General features: G+C 44.7%; 1 protein-coding gene across 2 annotated transcripts in view; it reads left to right on the forward strand.

The window, feature by feature from the left end:
* The window catches only part of ca10a (carbonic anhydrase Xa), a 58438-nt gene that overhangs the window by 8627 nt on the left and 27000 nt on the right, over window positions 1-22811 (forward strand). For both annotated transcript variants that reach the window (XM_019884904.1, XM_019884903.1), the window contains exon 2: window positions 6550-6624. In XM_019884904.1, the coding sequence (XP_019740463.1) occupies window positions 6550-6624 (75 nt within the window). The remainder of the gene's footprint in view (window positions 1-6549; window positions 6625-22811) is intronic.

Genomic DNA, 22811 nt, shown 5'->3' on the forward strand with positions numbered 1-22811 from the left:
TGGGAACAATTCTAGACGTTTTAGATGAGGTCAACCTTCCAGTCCCGCGCCCACGCCCATATTTGGGGATCTGTTGACATCACTTCTGCTGTGACATCATACTTGGTAAACTAGTACATACAAGTCCCAGATCAGGTCAGCATTCCGGTCTCGACCCTTTGCCCATATTTGGGCGTCTGATCACGCCCACCCCACTCTATGATGGAACAAGTCCAGAAACATTCCGAATGATGTAATTATTATGGTCCCGCCCCTTTACCACATTTGTACAGCAAATGCCGGAGCACTCTACCCCACTCTATGACTAATTCCCCCACCCCCTGATCATGTTTGGACTTCCAATGACGAAGCACTTGCGGTTGTAATACGACAATACCCCGCCCTCCTTAGTATAAATCTAGGCATGTTCCGTCGGAACAAGACCCGCCCCATTCCTTGGGTTACTCACTCACCTGAGCTCGGTACAACGTAGTATTGCAGGAGTAAAAAAAAAATATATTTCTCATTTCAGTTCTTCAAAAAAAGCGTCTGCAGGTGTGTGCGTCCTTGCTTTAACCGATAAGTGTGCGTGTATGCAATCCTCCTTAAGCGTGTGTACAATGTGTTTAACTGATAAGGAGTTTTCAAAGTTTTCCACTGCTCACAAGGACGTTTGCTTTCAGGCCTGTTTCATTTGAGGTCCATTGCTTATCCACTTGTGAAATGCTGCATTTAAAAAAAACTTTTCAGGCTTTTCTGACCACTTTTCAGCTGGATTCATTCAATGTGCTCAGTGCTGTAGGTTAATATGTAAATGATAACACTTTTAGTCATCACTAGTTTGGGATTTTCTTTTTTTTTTTGAGCATGTGCAGGGGATTTAGTCTGGACTTTCTTCTTTATGGTGAAAGAAATATTAAACACAATTTTTTATGCCTCACTCCCATCATATAGTATTTCATAAACTCAAGATGTTTTCTGATGTTGGAGTTTGGTTTGCATTGCCGGCAGTAAGTCAGGTTCATTTCCAGGGAGGGTTGGACTCTGCCAAGTCTGCGCTTTGTCATCGATTCTGTTCATAATCTAAATGGGCAGGATTTCGAAATGCACCTCAGGCGTTGAGGGCGTCCGCTGCGGTGCACTCGGTATTGCACCTCTGCTTTTTGGAGATGATGTGCTACGATTGGTTTTTTGAAGCCGTGATCAGCACCTCCAAATCTGAAACGATGGTCCTTAGTAGGAAAAGGGTCGTGTGCCCCCTCCAGATCGGGCACAAGTATCTTGAGGTATTGCTCACGAGTGATCGACAGGCCATTCGGTGCAGCGTCTGCTGTGATGCGGGCTCTCTATCGGTCTGTCGTGGTGAAGATTTACCGGTCGATCTACGGCCCCAGAATGTTTTAACAAAGCAGCCCCAGTGGTACTTTAGATTGGGGTAAAGTTTCAGGGATATTTAACACCCTAAACATTTCTTGCCAAATCCAACAGGAAGGTCGCTATTTTAAATTTTCTTTCATATTTGTCCCCGTGTTTTGCCCTTAGAGAGGTCACAGTTTAAAGAAATCCCCCTCGAGACCTGTCTTGAAGCTATGGATATTTCATTTCAAGATAATCTACATGAAAAGTCAAAGCAAAGCTTTTTATTTCATTGAATGTTGTTGCCACGGTGATGTACTGTTTAGAGAATGGCTACTCGCACCTTTTATATCTTTTAGACTGTATTTTACCCAGTTCTGTTTTACCCATGTCTCAGAGAATCGGCAGGCATAATGAACAGTCCGTGCCCTGCAAAAAAAAAAAAAAAAATGGAAGCCATACCCCGAACCTAACGGGAAAAATCACAGTTTTTGATTCCCTTTCAAAATGTGTCATCTTTTAAAGGGTTTACCTGAAGTGTTACTGTTCATCAATGCTGCTGCCATTGCGACACACTTGTTTGGCAAGAAAACTGTTGTTTTTGAAGATCTAAAAATCCCAAAACTCACCAGATATTTTATCTTTGAAAGTGCTTAAAAGTGTGCCGTTTTTTTTCGCGAGCGGTGAATCTTGGACAAGTTATTTGGTTTGCAAGCTATGTTCATGAACCGATCATATATGCACATGTGCAGCTGCAGATATTGTGTATGAGGCATTATTTCCTATGGGTTTGTGTCTGGTGCCAACCAAACCTAAACAGGAGAAAAAAAGCATACAGTAAATGCAAGAAGAAAATTAATTTATTAATTTTAACCCTTGTTCACAAAAGACTGTCAAACGGCTTCACGGGCAATGATTGGCAACAGGTAAGGATCCAAACATGCGTGAAAAAACACGAAACACACATCAGGCCTGACCACAAAAAAATGTAAGAGGTTTATTATGCTATTAAAAATAATAATAAATGCCAATGGGCTTGTATTTCAATGTCCCAGTACCCCAATGTGGCCCGGGCTGCGAGGGCCCTTCAGATTGTCAGGAAAACAGAATTTTGAACATCACCAATTACAACAACCCGATCAGAGATGAAAGTCCTCCGGATTTTCCCAGAATTCCGGATTTTCAAATTTTAATGAAAATTTCTCCGGAGAATTGAGGAAAATTGCCTAAAATGAATCCGGATATTAGTTGACAACATTGAATGAACACGCGTTTGAGTTTGTTGTTTTGCTTTCACGAGCGTAGCCATGTTGAGGCACTAACACCAGTAACAGTAAAGAGATTTTTGTCTCTTTATAAACACACTTGGTAAATCCCAGTGGAACGAATAAAAGATGCTGTGGACAAGACAGTTGTTGTCGTAAAAAATATATTTGGATGAAAAGGGAAACACACAAATTGGCAGAAAAACGTGTCCGTCCGACTTCGAGTTTCGTCTCGGCTAGCTTAGCTTAGCTGTTGTCGTGTGTGACCTCGGTTGCGTCGGCGCTGATTGTTTGAAATCAAAAGAGGCGCTTGCGTACATGTTCGCGCTGACGCACGCACAGCAGAGAGCAGCGGACTATCTACTGCTGAGGCGCGCTTCGCTCGAGTGGCGTCGCCACAACAGTAATACCCTCGCCTTGCATTCTCATGGCCTCGCCATATCTTGGGGATTTTGAAATTTCGGCGAGAACGGAAGCCACAAAGGGTGCATGTGTGCACACAAAAGGAAGATTAATCATTGAATGTCGAGTATTTGAATAGCATTTTGTGTAAACTAATTCATGCGTGATCTGCCAGGTCAATCAGTGCGCGTGTGTGTGTGTGTGTGTGTGTACATGTATATGTAAATATATATATATATATATAAATTTTTTTATTTTTTTTTCCGGAATTTTCAGGAAAGTCCACTTTCATCGCTGAAAAGTGAATAACAATGAATTGCCACTCTTGGGCATCTCCCAAATCCCTACTTTTCAAGTACCGTATTTTCACGACTATAAGGCGCCATTAAAAGTCTTAAATTTTCTCCAAAATGTACAGGACGCCTTATAATGCGGAGCGTCTAGTGTATGTGCCTAGTTCCAAAGCCTGACTGAGAAGCACCTCTGGCCGACACGCTTTTATACAGAGAAAAGGCGGGCGTGAGTGACGACAGGCATGCGGAAGTTCGCCAATGAGTGAAGGGTGGGCGTGTAAGAGGACGCTAAAGGCACGCCCCTAGCAGGTACCAGTCGCGTGAGTACGTTGTAAAATGGCTAAATAAAGTACAATCGAACTCAGTTTCTCTTCCGTTGCCTTTTTAAAAACGTGTGTTTGGCGTGTGTCCCTATGTCTTAGCTGCTACCGTATGCTTTAAGCTAACATACCTGGTATGTTTTAGCGTGCATGCATGCTACCGTATGCTTCAAGCTAACGTGTTTTTAGCGTGCGTGCATGCATGCCGTATGTTTAAGCTGCCGTATGTTTTACCATGCCTGGCTGCGCCCAATAATACAGTGCGTTTTGTGTATGTGTCAAATACAGAAATAGCACCCGTTACTGAGACTGCGCCCAACTATACGGTGCGCCGAATGGTCGTGAAAATACGGTACGCAAAATAACTAATGTGTTACAATGTCAATGATTGCAATGTAAAATAACTGGTTATGTCGTCATCCTCCCAAACTGTATTTCAAAAGTCTAAGAGTCATGAGTAATTAAAAAAAAAAAAAGGAGTGAGGTGACTCGACAGTGTAATAAATGGAAATAATCTGAAAAAGGAGTGGGGTGACTCGACAGTGTAATAAATGGAAATAATCTGCATGCAAACGTCCCATTGTGGCTGACCAGTTCTTTCTGCACTAAAGCATTGCACTGATCCATGTTTAACAATATATTATTGTTGATGATTTCTGTTGTGTGTTCAGTGGTATCATTATTTTATGTTAAGTATTCTGTAATGCGCTTTATTAGAGCTGTTGTGAAAACACTGTATAATTAAAGATGGATTGTATTTATTTATTTTTTTAAATGTCCTGGTTTGCATTATTTCCTTCACCACAAAAAAATGCTTGCGGCCACATCTCTGGTCAGCTGCCTTGACAATGGAGACATGGAATATGGCCCTCTCAGACTCAACGTCCCCCACCTTCCCTGTGCCTATGAAAAAAGTTCTGCTGGAGGTGGGAGTTGAAACTCCTAATATGAGACTCTGCTAGACCCTCACAATAATTTTGGGTCTGTTAGGTCGGACCGGCATCTCCCCCTACCATTAGAGCCAACACACCACCAGGTGATGATCTGTTGAAAGCTCCGCCTCTCTTTTCACATGAGTGTTGAAGATACAAGTTCAATGACACAACCATAAAATCAAGCATCAAACTGCAGTCGAGGGTAGGGTTGTATGGGGGAGCACCAAGGAGACCCAAGCTGTTACTGATGTATGACAGAGTTCAGTGGTGGATCAACTACTGACTTTAGCAATAGTCATTGGGAGTTGCAATCTTCTCCATTATTTGTGGTGGTGAAGAATTGTTCATTTGGCAGTGTAACCTTCAGTCCATCTGGGCAGCAAAAAATGGAGGCGTCGGCTTTGACAAGCAAGTCGTGGTCCAGCATGTTCAGGTTCATGACAGTCTTTCGGTGAGGAGGAGGAGTCAGAGCTTGTTGATCATAGTCTGATTGTTGAACAGGCAGATGCTGGCGGCTCAGACATTCCAGTGTCCAATGGTTTACATCACCACAAATGAAACTGCCAGCTTGGTTCCAAAGACCTCCCCTTCCACGCCCACCTCCCCCCACAGCCATGCTGTCTTTGCCTCGCCTTGTGGGCCTGGAGCTTAGGTGGAGGTGGGGTCAGCCGTGGTGGAGCCTGTTTAGAGACAGTAATTCACATTAGATTAGATTTTCCCATTTTCTCCCCTTTTTAAAACTCATTCAGTACCAGCCAATTCTGGACCAAGTCTGAAAAGACGTTTAAAAACGTCTTTCGGAGTGAATGAGTTAAATATTTATTTTGCATGCATTACTGGAGACCCTTGGCCTCTTGTAAGTGCAGTTAGTCGTTCTGTAGCTATGATGTTTTCTCAGTCACTTTCTTGGCTTTGATTCGGGATTGCTGCACATAAAATAAGAAATGAGTTCGCCAGTTGGCGTCATCTGAGGTGGGTTCTGGTACCAAGTGCATGTATGGACACCCTGTTGTTTGAACGTGTTCACTATAGACAATCCGTGATGAGCGCAGAAGTCCAGTAACAGAACACCGCTTGGGTTCTGACCAGGTGGGGTATTCCTCCTAATCACGCCCTCCTAGGCCTCACTCTTATTGGTGGTATTGAAGTCCACAAGCAAAACAATGGAGTCCCCAGCGGGAGTTCTGGGGTCGGGTCGAGGGGCAACGACTTTAGCAGTCCCCAATGACAGTCCCCAACAACTCCAAAAAGGGTGGGTAATCCGAATTGTTATTTGATGCATAGGCGCAAACAACAGTTCAAACCCGTAACCCCACCCAAAGGAAGAGGAGGGCTACCCTCTTGTCCACAGGGGTGAACCCCAATGTACAGGCACCAAGCTGGGTAACAAAAAGCATGCCCACACCTGCTCAACGCCTCTCTCCGTGGGCAACCACTGAGGGGAGATGACTGGTACCAGAGTCCAAGCTATGCGTCGAAGGGAGCTCGACTTTGTCTTGTTGGAACTTCTCAACCTTGCATACCCAGCTCATCTGTGTCAGGACAAGGAAAAGCACCTTCATGATTATTACTCAGCCTAGGGGGCTTTCGAGTCTGGTCCCTCACTAAAGGACCTATTTGGCATGGGATACCCTGCCAAAAACCCCAGACAACCTAGCTCCCAAGATCATTGGGACACACAAAACCCCACCACCATGATAAGGTGATGGCTCGGGGGAGGGTGGTTTAGCCACAACAAATTGATAATACTGTAAATGCAAGTTGATATCATTTTCCTGATCAAAAAATACATAGTTTTTCCATGAAAATGGGCCATCTTGGCCGGATGATCCCTTTTTAAATGCTAAAATATATGAAATAAAAAGATAAATGACTTTGCTAAAGAAAATAACTCCACAATAGCTTGACAGCACTAACTCCCTCTTCAATTTGTCTTCGTATGAATCGATTTTGTGCAAGACTGTGCTCTCTAATTTTTCTGTTTGTTCTCATCTCACAGCCCAGCACAATCCACTAAAGGTTCATGAAGGCTGGTGGGCATATAAGGAGGTGGTACAGGGAAGCTTTGTTCCAGGTAAGATTCAAATAAGTAAAACATATCCATTCATTCGTCCATTTTGTAATTGCTTACTCCGGGGCCACCCGTGAGCTGAACCACAACGGACTTCGGGCAAGAGGTGTGGTACACCGTAGACTGAGTGCCAGACAATCACAGGGCACAAATAAATACGTATTGAGAACTCACATTCACACCTCTGGGCATTCCCCATCCATCAGTGAGAGAAATTATTATAATTCAGATACTACTGACATTGGACATTTGATTTTCTTGTCGTCGTAGTTGATGATTTTCAAAAGGGTGCCACACATTGCGCAATGCTTCTGAACCCGACTTGGCCTGCACCATGACAGAAAATGAGAGATGCTCACTCAATTTGATTTGATGTATGGGTGTGGTGTAAATTGAACTGTCTGAGCCTGTATTGAGTACTGAGGCTTCCCATACTCGACATTGGACTACACCGCTTTTTTTTAAATCCTGTGTCAATCAAGGAAGTTGCATAAAGGTTCAGAAAGAGGAGGTGGGGAGGAAATAAGGGAAAGTGCGTATTTATTGTAAGGTGGGGCTCGTTAACATTCACTTAAATGTGCCCTGTACAGGATGTACCACTCATTTACATTTTTACCACATGCTTTGCTATTTCATCCACATATTTGACATTATAAATATGGTTAATAGCAGATGAAAAAGTTGCCTTCATCACATCAATTTTTTTTTTTTTTTCCATAAACCACAGCGTGTGAAGTGAATCAGCCCAGGTAGTCATAATGACCTCCAAAAAAGTGGGAAGAACCAATCAATCTGGAGGCCACACCCAGAGCAGCAAGTGCCCATTCTAGAAGATCCAAAATATCTGAAAATATTTAGAAAGACGATATTGTATTTGGATACACATGCACACATCCAATCAACAAAACCAATGACACCGATCATTTCAGGTCAAAGTCAATATTTAGTCCATGACGAGTTAAGGTCTTAAACATGTGGATCCAGTGCTATCTTCTCGATAGGATAATTGGTAACTGATGATGTATTATGAGATACGGTGCCTCTGATTGGAATTTTATTTTTACCTCAAAGAGGATTTTTAAAGCTGTCACAGCGATACATTGACTGCAACTGTCACAACAGAATGTACCCGTCTTATCTCTGAAGTTCCTTTCTCATTTGTACACTACCAAACTGTGCTCCTCAAAAATGTCACTTAAACGTGGGTCAGATTGTAAAATAGGGCAATGATTAATTATAATGTTCTTGAATTTTTCAGTGCCTTTTGAATAGACTGTCAAGAACATTGTACAATTGCTTGGCTTTATAATTGGGTTAGCCTTCAGAAGATCCAACGTCAATTTGCATTTTATTTTGTTGACATCATTCCGAATACATTTTTTAGAGCCCCTTTGTTCAAAATTCATCCTCATTGTGTTAAAATTTGTATGAAAGTCTTCATTTTATTTGGACATATTCTTTTTACCCTTCAAAACTGACTCTATGGAAGACTGTTTTTCAGTCAGCCAATTCTGCATTTATTTGATCCAAAGGTCCAAAAGGCTTATTAATCGTTGATGATAGTCTGTAGAAAATGATAAAACTGCGGCCTAGGGTGTCTTGGTGCCAAGTGCCCATATGGATAGCCATATGTAGTTGTGGCATCGGGTTTAGGGCAGCATGTTTTGGACATTCGGGTGAAGAGAGGGGTGAAATGAGTTTTCTCCGCAGGGTGTCTGGGCTCTCCCTTAGAGATAAGGTGAGAAACTTGGCCATCCGGGAGGGGCTCAGAGTTGAGCCGCTTCTCCTCGACATCGAGAGGAGTCAAATGAGGTGACTCGGGCATCTGATTAGGAAGGATGCCTCCCTGGTGAGGTGTTCCAGGCATGTCCCACCGGCAGGAGGCCTTGGGGACGACCCAGGGCACGCTGGAGATGTCTCACAGCTGGCCTGGGAATGCCTCAGGATACTCCGGGAAGAGCTGGAACAAGTGGCTGGGGAGAGGGAAGTCTTGGCTTCCCTGCTAAAGTCGTTGCCCCAGCGACCCGACCCCGGATAAGTGATAGAAAATGGATGGATGGATGGATGGGTTGATGGGTGAAGAGAGGGGCACAGCTGTCAAATGATCAACACCTGATGGTGTGTTGGCTCCAATGGTGGGGGAAGATGCCAGTCCGACCTGGCAAAGCCAAACATATTGTGAGGGTTTGCTGTGAATGTCTGGCAGAATACCGTCAGAAAGAGTTTCCCCACACCCAGCAGAACTTTGCCCACATCATTAGGGGGGGAGGGGACTTTGAGTCCAAGTGGACCTTGTTCCATGCCTCCATTGTTGAGGCAGCTGTGGCCGAAAGGTGGTCGGTGGTTGTTCTAGAAGCAATCCTCATAGTCACAGGTGGACCCCGGCAGTAAGGGATGCTGTCAAGCTGAAGAAAGAGTCCTATCGAGCATTTTTGGCCTGTGGGACTCCAGAGGCAGCTGACAGATACCGGCTGGCCAAGTGGAATGCATCTTCGGTGGTTGCTAAGGCAAAAATTGGAGCGTGGGAGCACTTTGGCAAGGATAGTGGAGATGGAGTGGTGCTGACCTCGACTTGGCATGTTGTGAGTCAGTGGGGAGAACACTTTGAAGACCCCCTCAATTCCATTGACACGACTTCCTTTAAGGAAACAGACCCTGGAGACTCTGAGGTGGGCCTGCCTATCTTTGGGGTTGAAGTAACTGAGGACAGTTAAAAAGGTCCTCGGTAGAAAGCCCCAGGGGTGGATGAGATCTGCCCAGAGTTCCTAAAGGCTCTGGATGTTGTAGAGCTGTCCTGGTTGACACCCCTCTACAACATCGCATGGACATCCGATACATTGCATCTTGTTTGGCAGACGGGGTAGTGGTCCCTCTTTTCAAAAAGGGGGGCCGGACTGTGTGTTCCAATTACAGAACAGTCCCACTCCTCAGCCGCCCTGGTAAGGTCTATTCAGGGGCTTTGGAGGGGAGGGTCCATTGGAAAGTCAACTCTCAGATTTAGGAGGAGCAGTGTGGACGGCCCGGTGGTCGACTGGTTAGCACGTCGGCCTCACAGTGCAGAGGTGTAGGGTTTAATTCTGGCTTCGGCCTTCCTGTGTGGAGTTTGCCTGTGTGGGTTTTCTCCGGGTACTCCGGTTTCCTCCCACATTCCAAAAACATGTGTGACAGGTTAATAGAACAATTGTCCCTAGGCGTGAGTGTGAGCGCGGCTGGTGGTTTATCTAAGTGTGCCCTGCGATTGGCTGGCAAGCAGTTCAGGGTGTACCCTGTCTACTGCCCGAAGACAGCCGGGGTAGGCTCCAACCCGCCCCGCGACCCTTGTGAGGATAAAGCCGATCGGAAAATGGATGGATGGATGGAAGGAGGAGCAGTGTTTTAATCCCGGTGTTGGAACAGTGGACCAGCCCTACACCTTCGGCAGGGTTCTTGAGGGTGCAGGGGAGACTAAAAAGTCAACGTGTTTTGTGGACTTGGAGAAGGTGTTCAACCGTGTCCCTCGGGGAGTTCTGTGGCCGGGGTGCTTCGGGAGTATGGAGTACCGAACCTCCTGATAAGGGCAGTTCAAGTATCTTGGGAGTATTGTTCACAAGTGAGGGCAGGAAGGAGGATGAGATTAATAGCGCGTCCTTAGCGAAAACTCCACCTGCTGCCACTGGAGGCATAAATTGCAGGCCAAGACTACAAATAGGTCTCCTGGAGCCATACTGTAAACCAGCAGTGCCCAAGCAGTTGATCGCAGTCAACCTGCAGTCCGCGGACAGGTCCCAGGTCGACAGGGAGGAGTCCAGGGAGTAATGGGGAATAAAAACATTTATGTATCTGTGCGTTGCAATTATTATACATTTTTGTGTCAGTGTACACTGCATCCTATCAATGTCACGTACACAAAGTATTAAAAATGTTTTTTTTAAAGTAGGTCACCCTTAACGTACTGAGCATGACCAGCATCACCGTTAAGTTGTTCGTGGTCAGCAGTCTGGAATTGCAGCTAGTGATCAGAGCTGTTGAGTGATATCTATTTTTTTATTTATTCATATCCAAGGGGGCGCGAGGAGCCGTCAAGGGGGCCGCATTTGACCTCGAGGAACATGCTTTTTTATTTTGATTTTTTTTTTTAATGTTCTAGAATAAAGTTCAATTGCACCTCCACTGCATTAGGGGGCAGTGACACTCTCATTGGCAGAGTGTGCGCAGGGAGCATTCGCTCGGTGTTTTGTTTGCACTGAGCATACGCGCTTTGCACACAGCTCAGATTTGCACTGAGCATGTGCGCTTTGCACACAGCTCAGAGTATGAGTATGAAGTGCAGACACAAAGTGGACAGGCGGAGAGAGACGGAGAAAAGAGAAGGTCTCCCGAAAGCTAAGACGAGGAAATATGACGAAGCGTATGTTGCGCTTGGCTTCACTGTGACTACGGTGGTAGACGAGGAAAGACCGGTGTACCTACTGTGTCTAAAAATGTTGGCAGCGGACAGCATGAAGCCAAATAAATTAAGGTGTCATTTAAAGACATTACACCCCAATCACGCTGAGCCGCTTGTTTTTTTTCAGCGAAAACGTGCCGAATATTGCCAACAATCATCCCGCTTTGTGACTGCTATTTGTAGCCATTAATCCAGACATCGTCTTTGATTAAAAAAAAAAAAAATCAGCACAAACTATTTTAGATCTTTTTGTTTTGCAGGTTTTCATATCGTGCTCCTGAATTAATGTTGGTGATCAGTTTTAATTATTTATTAAATTTATGGAATTTTACTTTTCAGTATTGTATGGTTTGACATGGTCAGTCAAAAAATGTTTATAGTTTAATGAAGGATTTAATTTAATTTTTGAATTTCAGATGCACTTTAAATCTTTTCTGTTACAGTTACTAAAGCTATTCTTTGTTGTAAGTTGGTCCATATTTCTTTCTTTTTTTATTCTCTTCTACGTGAATAAGGATACAGTGTTATGCAAAGGTGTACTTATAACAATTTTATAGACAAATGATACCCACATGGTGGGGGTGCGAGATGTTTTCTTCTTCTGGGGGGGGGGGGTATGACAAAAAACAATTGAGAAGCACTGCACTAAGGTAAGCAGTGATTTCCTTTTTACAAAGTCCATCTTGCCTTGTATCAAGTTTATTTTTCTCTTTTTTTCTTCATGTTTGGGTCCATTATGGCTCTTTCTCATCATGGCATGCGTGTGTTTGCGCGGATATGTGCGTGTAAATGCACGTGCACATGTGCGGTAACGGGTCGTTTGCGTGAAGTTGGCTGCTTAAAAAGTAGATCTTTGGTCAAAAAAGGTCGGGCACCCATCCTCTAAACCAGGGGTCCCCAACCGTCGGTCCCGGGACCAGTACCAGTCCGCGGCCCATTTGGTACCGGGCTGCAGAGAATAAGATAAATAATTTATTAATGACCACATTTTGGCCGAATTAACTTTGGCCTGTGTCCCTTGACACAACAATATGCCTGTCTACTCTCAAAATAGCAGTGGTTCTGAACCTTTATTCGATTGAACCCGGTTAATTGGCGTTTTTTTGCATCCCGCGGGGTTCGGTGAGCCGGTCTCAGCAGTTCGACGGAGTTTCTTCCATGAAGGGTTAGACACACGCGACTCAACCCGTGAATTCATTATGACACGCCCGCTTGGCCATCATTGGCTGTAAAGATTATCACATGACATTGCTTGTCCAATCAGTGCTGTGGGAAATTTAGTTCGCTCACGCCCTACGTCGGGCGTGAGCGTCGCATTTGTTTGCGCAAATTATCAGCCTCCACTCGCGAAGATCAGTGAAAAACAGACGTCCTTGGACAGCTTTTTTACGGGGAAAAAGGGCATCTGACGAGCCACAAGATGAGCCCACAACCTCGAAGAATACAAAATCTGCTTTTAACAGACAATACCAAGAATTCTACCTAAGATATGGGTTTGTCGCAGCAGGTGACTCTCTGGCGCCATGTCCGCTCTGCATTGTATGTGGCCAAAAGCTAGCAAATGAGGCAATGAAGCCTTCAAAGTTGCTCCGGCACATAGAGACTAAGCACCCTGGATTAAAAGATAAACCTTTGGATTTTTTTTTTGAAAGAAAAAGGAGCGAGCACGAAGGACAGAAACAATTACTGAGGGTCACCACATCATCAAATGCGAACGTACTGAAAGCATCGTACCTCGTGGCGAACCACATTGCTAAAGTTACGGAGCAGGCTGGACGTAAGGAACACGTTACGTGTCTCACTGTCTCCGCATCACACCGAGATGGGACCATCTCGTCTCATTGAAACGAGCTCAGGCCTCCCACTAATTCGGCAGGTGAGTTATATTTTCCCTTTATTTGTTTTTAGCCACGTCGTGTTTTTTTATTTGCTGTATTTTTCTGCCACACGTTGCCGATCCGTGAAAAAAAGACCCAACTCATACCGGTCCGTGGTGCAAAAAAGGTTGGGGACCCCTGCTCTAAACCCAATAGGAAGTCGACCATTTTTACTTTCTTTTCAAATTTTGCCTCATCTTTTGCTTTTAACTCTTTCAATCCCCAAGACACACACACGGACCCACACACACACACACACACACACACACACACACACACACACACACACACACACACACACTCTCGTGTCCTCGTCAGTTTGCATGACGATGGTTTGAAAGTTGACAGTATTACAAATACAATATGTCCAGATAATTTGTCTTGTAGATGTGGACAAATAAATGCGGCTTTTATGTGCAGCGGTCGGACTTGCTCATTGTCATTCTTTTTTATCGGTACAGCTGCTGCTGAAAAAAAAACAAAAAAAAAAACAGACATTTGGTCCAGTCAGCTCTACTAAAACCACTGCTGCCCCTTTCATTTATTCAGTAAATTAGATTCTGAGAAGTAAGGAATAAATGACTGCTCTGAATGTAAGCTGTGTGTGTGTGTGTGTGTGTGTGTGCGCGTGTGCGTGCGTGTGTGTGCGTGCGAGCGTGCGTGTTTGAGAAACAGCTGAGTAAATGTGACCAGGTTGTGTGTGCATGGGAGGGATGAAGAGATGGCGAAATGACACTCTGTCGCAACAATGGCAAAAAGAAAAATATTACAAATTGTGCATCTAGTAGCCCAAGAGATCCCCCTTGTGTTGATCTAAAGGTGAATAAAGTTATTCTGCACTCCACACTGCAACAATAAAAAAATATTTGCAATTATTTATATTTTTACCATTTACTGGTCGTGCATCTAATGGTAGTGGGGATCATTTGGGCTAGCAACCCAAAAAAATCCCCTTCCCAACAACCTCTGGACATGTGAACAGGTCACTTCCTGCAGCTCCTCAGAACCGATAAGCTGTCTCCACTAAAAAGGCCAGACCACAAAGAAAATGCTGGTTCTGCTTGTGCCAAGTCAGCCGCAGTGAAACCACAAAGTAGAACTGGATACAAAACAAGGAGATTGTCTTATTTTCAATCACACAAAAAAAATTCCTTATGTTGGAGGTTATTTGAACCATTTTCAAAAATGTCAAATTCCAACGTGCCAGGACCCCAACTTGGCCAGTGCTGTAAGGGCCCTTTATTGACTCTCACAGCTTTCGTTGTGTTTATCTTTGCATTTTGGCTGCAGAGAGCGTTTTTGATGAGCGGGATTTTTGGAGTGTTTTTCCTCAGAGCATTAGTAAAAGAGTAAAAGATGAACTGGCATGGCAAGATGAAACTGTCGGGCTGGAGGAGTTGATTAGTCTTGTCATACAACCGGACAACCATAAAGTCCTTTGAACGCCTTGTGCTGGACCACCTAAGGAACATCAACAGACCCCCGCTGTACCCCCCGTGCACTTTGCCTCCTGGGCAAACAGGTCACTGGATAAGGCGGTAAACATGGGGCTGCACTACACCCTGGAGGACCTCAATGGCACAGGGACCTACACAAGGATCCGATTTGTGGACTGTGCGTTCAACCCCATCATCCGGGGACTCCTCTCCTCCAAGCTCCTCCAGCTCAGTGTTTCTGCTATGATCTGCCAGTGGATCGTCAGATTCCTCACAGGCAGGACACAACAGGTGAGGCTGGGAAGGCCACACATCATCTACACGCACCATCAGCACTGGGGCCCCCCCCAAGGATGAGTCCTCTCTCCGCTGCTGTTCTCCTTCTAAGTGAATGACTGCACCTCAACTCACCCAGCCATCCAACTCATAAAGTTCGCACACGACACCACAGTCATCGGCCTCATCAAAGATGGAGACGAGTCTGCGTACCGACAAGAAGTGAAGAAGCTGGCGCTCCGGTGCAGCCAACACAACCTGGGGCTGAACACGCTCAAGACCAGGGGTGTCAAACTCATTTCATGTTGTGGGCCACATACAGCCTCCGTCGATGTAAAGTGGACCGGACCATTAAAATTAGACCATACTCTGCGATAACTAACCAAAATATTGTCTTTCCTTTGTTTTGGTCTAAAGAAGCACAAGAACATTAGGAAAATGTTGAAATTTAATAAACAGATCTAGCGGATACTCCCATGAATTGCACCTTATTAAAAATATTCATTCCGTGTCTTTTATGCATTTTTTCACTTTTAAATTATCCTACGGGCCTGTCAGTCAGGTCGCTGTTGTTAAAAAAAACAAAACAGTGTTTCATGTACAATTCACCGAGGGTACTGGCAAAGAATGACAATCTGGAGGGCCGAGAGAAGTATTTTTAAATCGTACACGTGAGCTACGATAGTTAACACGCTGCAAAAGTGCGTCCCATGCCTCGTTCATCTTACGGGCCGTTATGGCTGTCGCTCATTATGGAATGCGTGCGTATGTGCGCGTGTGCGGGAACGGGTCAATCGTGGGAGCGTTTTTGATCTAAAAGTAGATCTTCGGTCAAAAAAAGGTTGGGCACCCCTGCTCTCCAGATGCACCGCAGGGGAAAAAAACATTTAATCATGAAGGCTCATTGTGTATTTCTAGCCAACTTAGTCATTTTGATAGTTGGCTAATATAGCTAATATAGATCCATACAGCATGTGTTGCCTTCATAGTAAAGCTTATATAAGGCTTTTATTTTTTTGTGGCTCCAGACATTTGTTTTTAGTTTTTTTTTTTTTTTCCCAATATGACTCTTTCAACATTTTCGGTTGCCAACACCTGCCCTAGTTCAATCGTGTGCTTTTTTTTCCCCCCCATTAGCTTTTGCTATTTCTCACTTCATTTTTTTCCTTACACGCCATTATTGTGGTTCTTGTCTTTTTCAAACTTGCATCTGTTCTTGTATAGTTTCGATTTTTTGTTTTCATAATTCTAATTCCCTTTGCGTTGCTCTTTTTCTGATGTTTTGTTTCATGTACGTGAACATTTGCTCATCTTGTGGCGCTCCCTTGGTGAAATAAAATCATTGTCTTGTGCAGGCATCCCCAACTGCCAGGCCGCGGACAGGTCATTTGGTGCCGGGCCACACAGAAAGAATACATAACTTACATTCCTTCCATTTTATTCATTTCGGAATCTGACAGATGTTTTATTTTGAAAAATTACGGGATTCTCTCTTATATCAGTCTACAGTATGTCACTCTTGATGTGCGCGCTTCTCAGTCACGTGATAGGTTACCGCATAAAAAAACAAACATCTTTGAAAAGTTTTTTTGGGAAGGGGAAAAGGCCCAGCCAGGAGACAAAAGAGGAGCCTACGACTTTCGAGAAAGAGAAGGCTACATTTAATCGACAGTATCAGGAGTGCTATTTCAAATACGGCTTTGTCTCAACGGGAGATTCACACGCACCAAGCCTACTCAGCATAATAAGCGGCGATGGTGAGTCGTATTTTTCATGGACTTTTTATTTGTGGCGTATCTTATTTTGAAGGTACGTTTAAACATTACCATAGCGACCAGAGAATGTTGCAGCCAGATAGGACGTTCCTCGTGTCATGATTTGTGTTTATTATTATGTTTCAAAAATACCACACTTTTCATGCAGGTCATATCACATTATATTGTTGTAGCTATCTGGCCTCAAAGGCCGGTCCCTGAAAATATTGTCTGACATGAAACCAGTCCGTGGGGCAAAAACCGTTTGGGACCTCTGGTCTAGTGTGCTAATTTTGTACTGGCTCTGCTTTGCGATTCAGGAATTCTGTTAGCTCCGAGGCAAATTCTGAAACTCTCCCCCTCTGTTTGACCCAGCTTCTGGAAAGACTTTTCTCATTATCTATCACTGTGTGGTTTCCCTCTACATCCGCCAGTGCAAAAAACAAGTTGCAGTGCATTATACCCCTGTCAGAGAGACTGAATGGACAGTCGCACCTGTCCTTTAGTAACTCGGATGAAACGAGGGAAGGAGAAGAACCCATAAAATTGCTGCAGATGCCTCCCGCCTTGTGTATCATCTCTTCAGCAGGCCCCCCTCAGGAAGGTGGTGCTAGGTCATCAGGAAAAGAACCACACATCACCTAAATAGCTTCTTCCCCTAAGGCTATTTCTCTGCTAAATAAACAGCTCAGCAACTAATGACACCAAGTACCTTCCTTCCCCCAGTAGGAAGCAGTAACGGAACAACATCCCAACCAGGCCCATAGTCTTTTAACTAAGTACTCCATTCACTGCTAGCAAAGAAAGACCACACTTTTTACTTTTTTTCTGAAGAGAAAACATCTTTTGAGTTATGCGAGTTTTGGGAAATTTATGGCCTTGGAAAACATTGTTTTTCTTGGCAAACAGTGTGTCACAATTGAAGCATTGCTCGCCAAAATAAAAAAAATAAGATAACCTTTATTTGTCCCACACTGGGGAAATTTGCATTTGGTATCTTAGTTTTCAACATCTTTCGAACATCCTAGTACATCAGATTAAATCTCTTCGAGGAGTTCGATCAAATATGGCCTCTATAAAATGGGGCGCGAAGATCATTTGAAAGGAAATTAAAAATGATGAATTTCCTGTTAGATTTAGCGTGTGGCTGCAAGAGACTTTTTTGTAGATCTTCGGCTGTTTCATATGCCTCCCAATTTTCATAGACCAAGGAGAAATGTAGAACTGATCCCCTACATTTGGCATAACCATGGACACTCCCATCTTGTTTTATTCAAGAATAACTTGGATAAAACCGAAATAGTTGGACCAAGAGCCAGGCGATATGACAATATCTATCATGAAAACACTAAAAATGAGTCTATCTTGTCATTTTTGCATCGTGCCAAACGAATGAATAAATAAGGAGGTAAGTGAATGCAAATAATTAATAATACTGCGTTAGAAACGAATAAACGAACAAACCCAGAATTATTAATAACTAACAAAAAAAAGATAATAAAGGCCCACAAGGCATGCTAGGTATGCCTTCAACCAACACAAACAGCAGTTTGCATTTTAATCCTCAGCAAAAAACAAAAGACAGTCTGGCCAACGTGTTCTGCATCATCCCCAGGGCCTCTTGCGGGCTTCTTCTTTCGGCTCAGCTCCTTCATCACCACAACAGACCGATACACAGGCCGCATCAGAGCAGACACTGCACTGGTCCACCTGTTGATCTACTGGTCCATCCTGCTCTCATTTGAGACTTTAACTGCTCCACTTGGGACAGGATCTCATCCCGACCTGGAGAGGGCCTTCCACCCTTTCCTGACCGAAAACAATTGCCTCAGATTTGGTGCCACTGATTTTCATCATAACCGCTTCAAACTCGGCTGGGAACTGCTCCAGTGAGCGTTGGAGTGCACTGCTTGAAGAAGCCAACACTACCATATCATCTGTAAAAAGTAGAGATGCAATGAGGTAAACCAAATCAGACCCCCTCAATGCCTTGACTGCATCTAGAAATTCTATTCATATAGGTTATGAACAGGATTTGTGACAAAGTGGACTGGAAGCAAATACGACTTACTGCCAACAATGTGGACCAAACTGACATCAGTAGTACAGGGACCAAACTGCCCTTACCAGGGGGTTTGCTACCTTGTACTTCTGAAACACCCCTCACAGACTTCCCAGAGGGACATGATGAAATGCCTTCTCCAAGTCCAGATGCAGACTGGTTGGGCCAACCTCCATGGACCCTCGAGGATTATGCTGAGGGTGTCGAGCTGGTCTACTGCTCCATGGCGGGGAATAAAACCACATTGCTCCTCTTGAATCTGATTTGCGACCTCTCGACGGATCCACCTTTTCTAGCACCCAAGAATAGAGCTTACCAGAGATACTAAAGAGTGTGATTTCTCTGTAGGTGGAACACACTCCCTGGTCCCCTTTCTTAAAAAGGTGGATCATCACCTCGATATGCCAATGTAGAGGCACTCTCCCGGATGTCCATGCGATGATGTAGAGGCGGATCAACCAGAACAGCCATTCGGAAACAACTTTGCTTCAACCCCATAATAGGAGAGCCCACCTTACAATCTCCAGGCTCTGCATCCTCAAAGGAAGGTGTGTCAGTGGAATTGAGGCGGTCTTTGAAGTACTCTCGTCACAAACTCAAAACCTCCTGTGTAGAGGTCAGCACTAGTGTTAATGGTGCACTGCTTCTCCCTCCCAAGGTACCTTAACAGGTCCACTTGGGGCTATATCTCATCCCTGACCTGGAGATGGCACCCATGCTTGAGGACCATGATCTCAGATTTGGATGTTTTCATTCCAACCACTTCACATGCTACAGTTAAGAGTTGGAGATCATGGCTTAATGTCGCCAACAGAACCACATCATCGACAAAAAGAAGAGATGCAATACTGAAGCCCTAATCCAGGACCCTCTATACATTGGCAATACCTAGAAATTCCATACATAAAGTTAAAAAACAAAATTGGTCAAATCAAAAGGGCAGGCTTTGTGGAGTCCAACCCTCATTGGAAATGAACCCGACTTATTGCCAGCAATGTGGACCGAACTCTGACAATGATTGCACAGGGACTGTGCACAAGGACTGAACAGCTCATATCAGTGGGTTTGGTACACCATACTCCTGAAGCGGCCTCCAAAAACTTTCCAGAGGGACATGGTCTCAAAAAGCGGGCCCAGCACCCTGGCCTCCCAATCCAGTCACTGCCCTCGATGTTCATGCAATGTCACAGAGGGGTGTCAACCAGGACCGCCCGTCAACATCCAGAGAGGATCTCACCCACTCCGAAGGAACAAGCCATAAGTAGTTTTTTTAACCACTTTGGTGACTACAAATCCAGAGTTAGGATATCCTGCATCAGAGATTACATACTCTGCTTCCTAATGGGAAGGGCTGTCGGTAGAATTTAGCTGAAAGTATTCTCCTCACCGACTCAAAATGTCCCAAGTTCAGGTCCACAGTGCTCCATCCTCTGTTATACACATTGTTGATGATGCACTGCTCTCAGCTCATTCGTTTCCGGATGGTGGACCAGCATTTTCTTGAATCTGTCCAGAAGTCATTCACCATAGTCTAACGAAACATGCCCAAATTTTCACCTCAGCAACCAGCAAAAGTGCGTTCCTTTTGGCCAGCCCGTACCATCAGCTTCCTCACAGGCCAAAAAGGCCTGAGAGGACTTTTTCTTCAACTTGATTTCATCTCTCAACACTGGTGACCACCATTGGGTTTGGAGATTCCTGGCACCAACCACCTTTGGGCCACAGCTTAAATCCACAGTCTCATCATTGGAGGTGCAGAACATGGTCTACTTCAAGTCAATGTCTTCCTTCTCCCCAAGGATGTGAGCAAATTTCTGCCTGAGTTGCAAGTTGAAACTCCTAACTGGGGACTTTCCCCAAATGTTCTCAGCAAACCCTCACTACATATTTGCTTCTGCCAGGTTGGAGCAGGATCTTTCACCATCATTGGAGCCAACACACCACTGGGTGATGATCAATTGACAGCTCTGCCCCTCTCTTCACTCAACTGTCCAAGACATGCGAAAGCAAGTCAGATGAAATTAACAATGAACAATGAAGTCCATCACCAGACTGCATCTTAGGGTGTTCTGGTGCCAAGTGCACATGGGCAAGATGGCGGTGCGCACTAGTGCAACGGCTCGTTCCTCCCCAGTTTTGGCAATTGTGTGTTTGCTCGATTGTGTGCTGGAGTTTTGTCAAGCAGAGTTTATATAGAGCAGACAAGATCTGATAACCTATGGATTACAAGCCACGGTGGATATCATGGCTGACTTCCAGCGAGCGCACAACATCCCCGCGGACATCGAGACCCCACGGCTCCCTGTGTATTGTTATCAGAGTGTATCAAGTGTCGCCGTTGGCGTAGAGAGGAAGCAGAAGTGGGGCTGTCGGGTGGGCCTGCTAGCCAAGCTGCGAAGTCGGCCCCACAAACCACCGCTCCCGAGCATCTTTCTCTCAAACTCCAGATCCATTGTGAACAAAATGGATGACATGAAGCTGCTGCTTTCTGCAAATCACTCTATTCGAAACTGCTTTGTCCTCATAGTCACAGAGACGTGCCTACACCGGGCGATCCCCGATGCCGCCATTCAGCTAGCAGGGCGCATGCTACAACGACAAGACTGCAATGGAGAGTCCAGCAAGAGCGAAGGTGGTCTGTGTATCTACTTGCATAATGACTGGTTCTCACAGAGCCATATAATTGACAGTTGCAACCTTCTCAGAGCTTGCAATACAGATTTCAAATCAGGTGACAGGGCCCTATATGCAGCAGCAAGAGTTGATCTGAAAAGGGCCATTAAAGAGGCCAAATGGACCTACAAAAGGGAAATTGAGGAGCATCTCACAAACAATAACACAAGGCGGATGTGGCAGGGCCTGCTTCAAATCATCAATCTTAAGGACACCAAGGAGCTCAACTGTTTTTTGCGCGGTTTGAGGAAAAGACCAGAACATCACCACATTCATCTCTTCCTGACACTGACACCCAGGCACTGTCTGTACAGGAGTATGAGGTCAGGCAAGCATTCAGATCCGTGAATCCAAGGAGGGCGGCTGGTCCGGATGAAGTACTTGAGAAGGTAGTCAAAGCCTGTGCTTTCAAGAATCTTTCATCGGTTTTCGTCACAAGATACTGTCCCACCCTCTCATAATCCCTTCCCCAAAAGTCATGCTGCAACCTGTTTATATGACTACAGACCTATTTCTGTGAGAGGGGTGAGCCCTATTGTCACAAAATGCCTGGAGAGACTTATATTAAGGCACATAAAAACTAGAATATCCCCAACCTTTGACTCTTTTCAGTTTGCCTTCAGAGAAAAGAGGTCAATGGAGGATGCCAACACCATTGCTCTCCACTCAGTCCTGGAACACCTCGAACAGAGGAACTCATACACCTGAATGCTGTTCGTTGATGACAGCTCTGAATTTAATACCATTATACCACACATTTTGTTTAGGAAACAGCTTCACCTTGGTCTTCACACACAGCTCTGCTCCTGGATTATGGACTTTCTCACTAACCGCCCCCAAACTGTCAGACTCGGCCCCCACCTGCGCCCCTCTCAACCCCCCATCACTCTCAGTACTGGCTCCTCTCAGGGCTGTGTGCTGAGCCCTCTTTTGTACTGTCTGTACACCTCTAACTGTACACCTCTGACCTGTCCACCCCTCCAATCATATCATTAAGTTTGCAGATGACACAACTGCGGTGGGACTCATCTCAGGGGAAGATGAGTCTGCTTACCGTGCTGAGGTCCAAAACCTGTCTCTTTGGTGCTCTGCAAACAACCTAATTTTAAATACTAATAAAACCAAAGAACTAATATTGGACTTTAGGAAATGCAGAGCTGACCCATCCCCCATTTTCATCAATGATCACTGTGTGGAAATAGTCCACAGTTGCAAATTTCTTGGAGTACACATTACAGGCACCCTCTCCTGGACTACAAATGCCACAGCCATTGTTAATAAGGCCAGGCAACAAATTCAATTCCTCAGGACTTAAAAAAGAAACAACCTCAGTAAGAAACTGCTGATAGCTTTCTACCACTCGACTGTTGAAAGCATTTTAACATACTGTATTATGTCATGGTATGCAGGCTGCTCTCTTGCGGGCAAAAAAAAAACACCACAGGGAGTTGTAAAAACTGCAGAAAAAGTCATTGGGCTTTCTCTTCCACCATTGCAGGACATTGCCAACACCCGTGATTACACTTGAGCCAGGACCATCAGTCCAGACACTTGTCACCCCAGTCATCACCTTTTCACCCTTTTGCCCTCAGGGGCATGTTTATCAAATTCAACACGATTAAATTTTATGACCTGGTTGACTTCAAAATCGCTCAATTAATGTACAAAGTACACAATAACCTACTC

This window comes from Hippocampus comes, unplaced genomic scaffold, assembly GCF_001891065.2.
Source record: "Hippocampus comes isolate QL1 unplaced genomic scaffold, H_comes_QL1_v1.1 scaffold120, whole genome shotgun sequence".
Classification (NCBI taxonomy): Eukaryota; Metazoa; Chordata; class Actinopteri; order Syngnathiformes; family Syngnathidae; genus Hippocampus; species Hippocampus comes.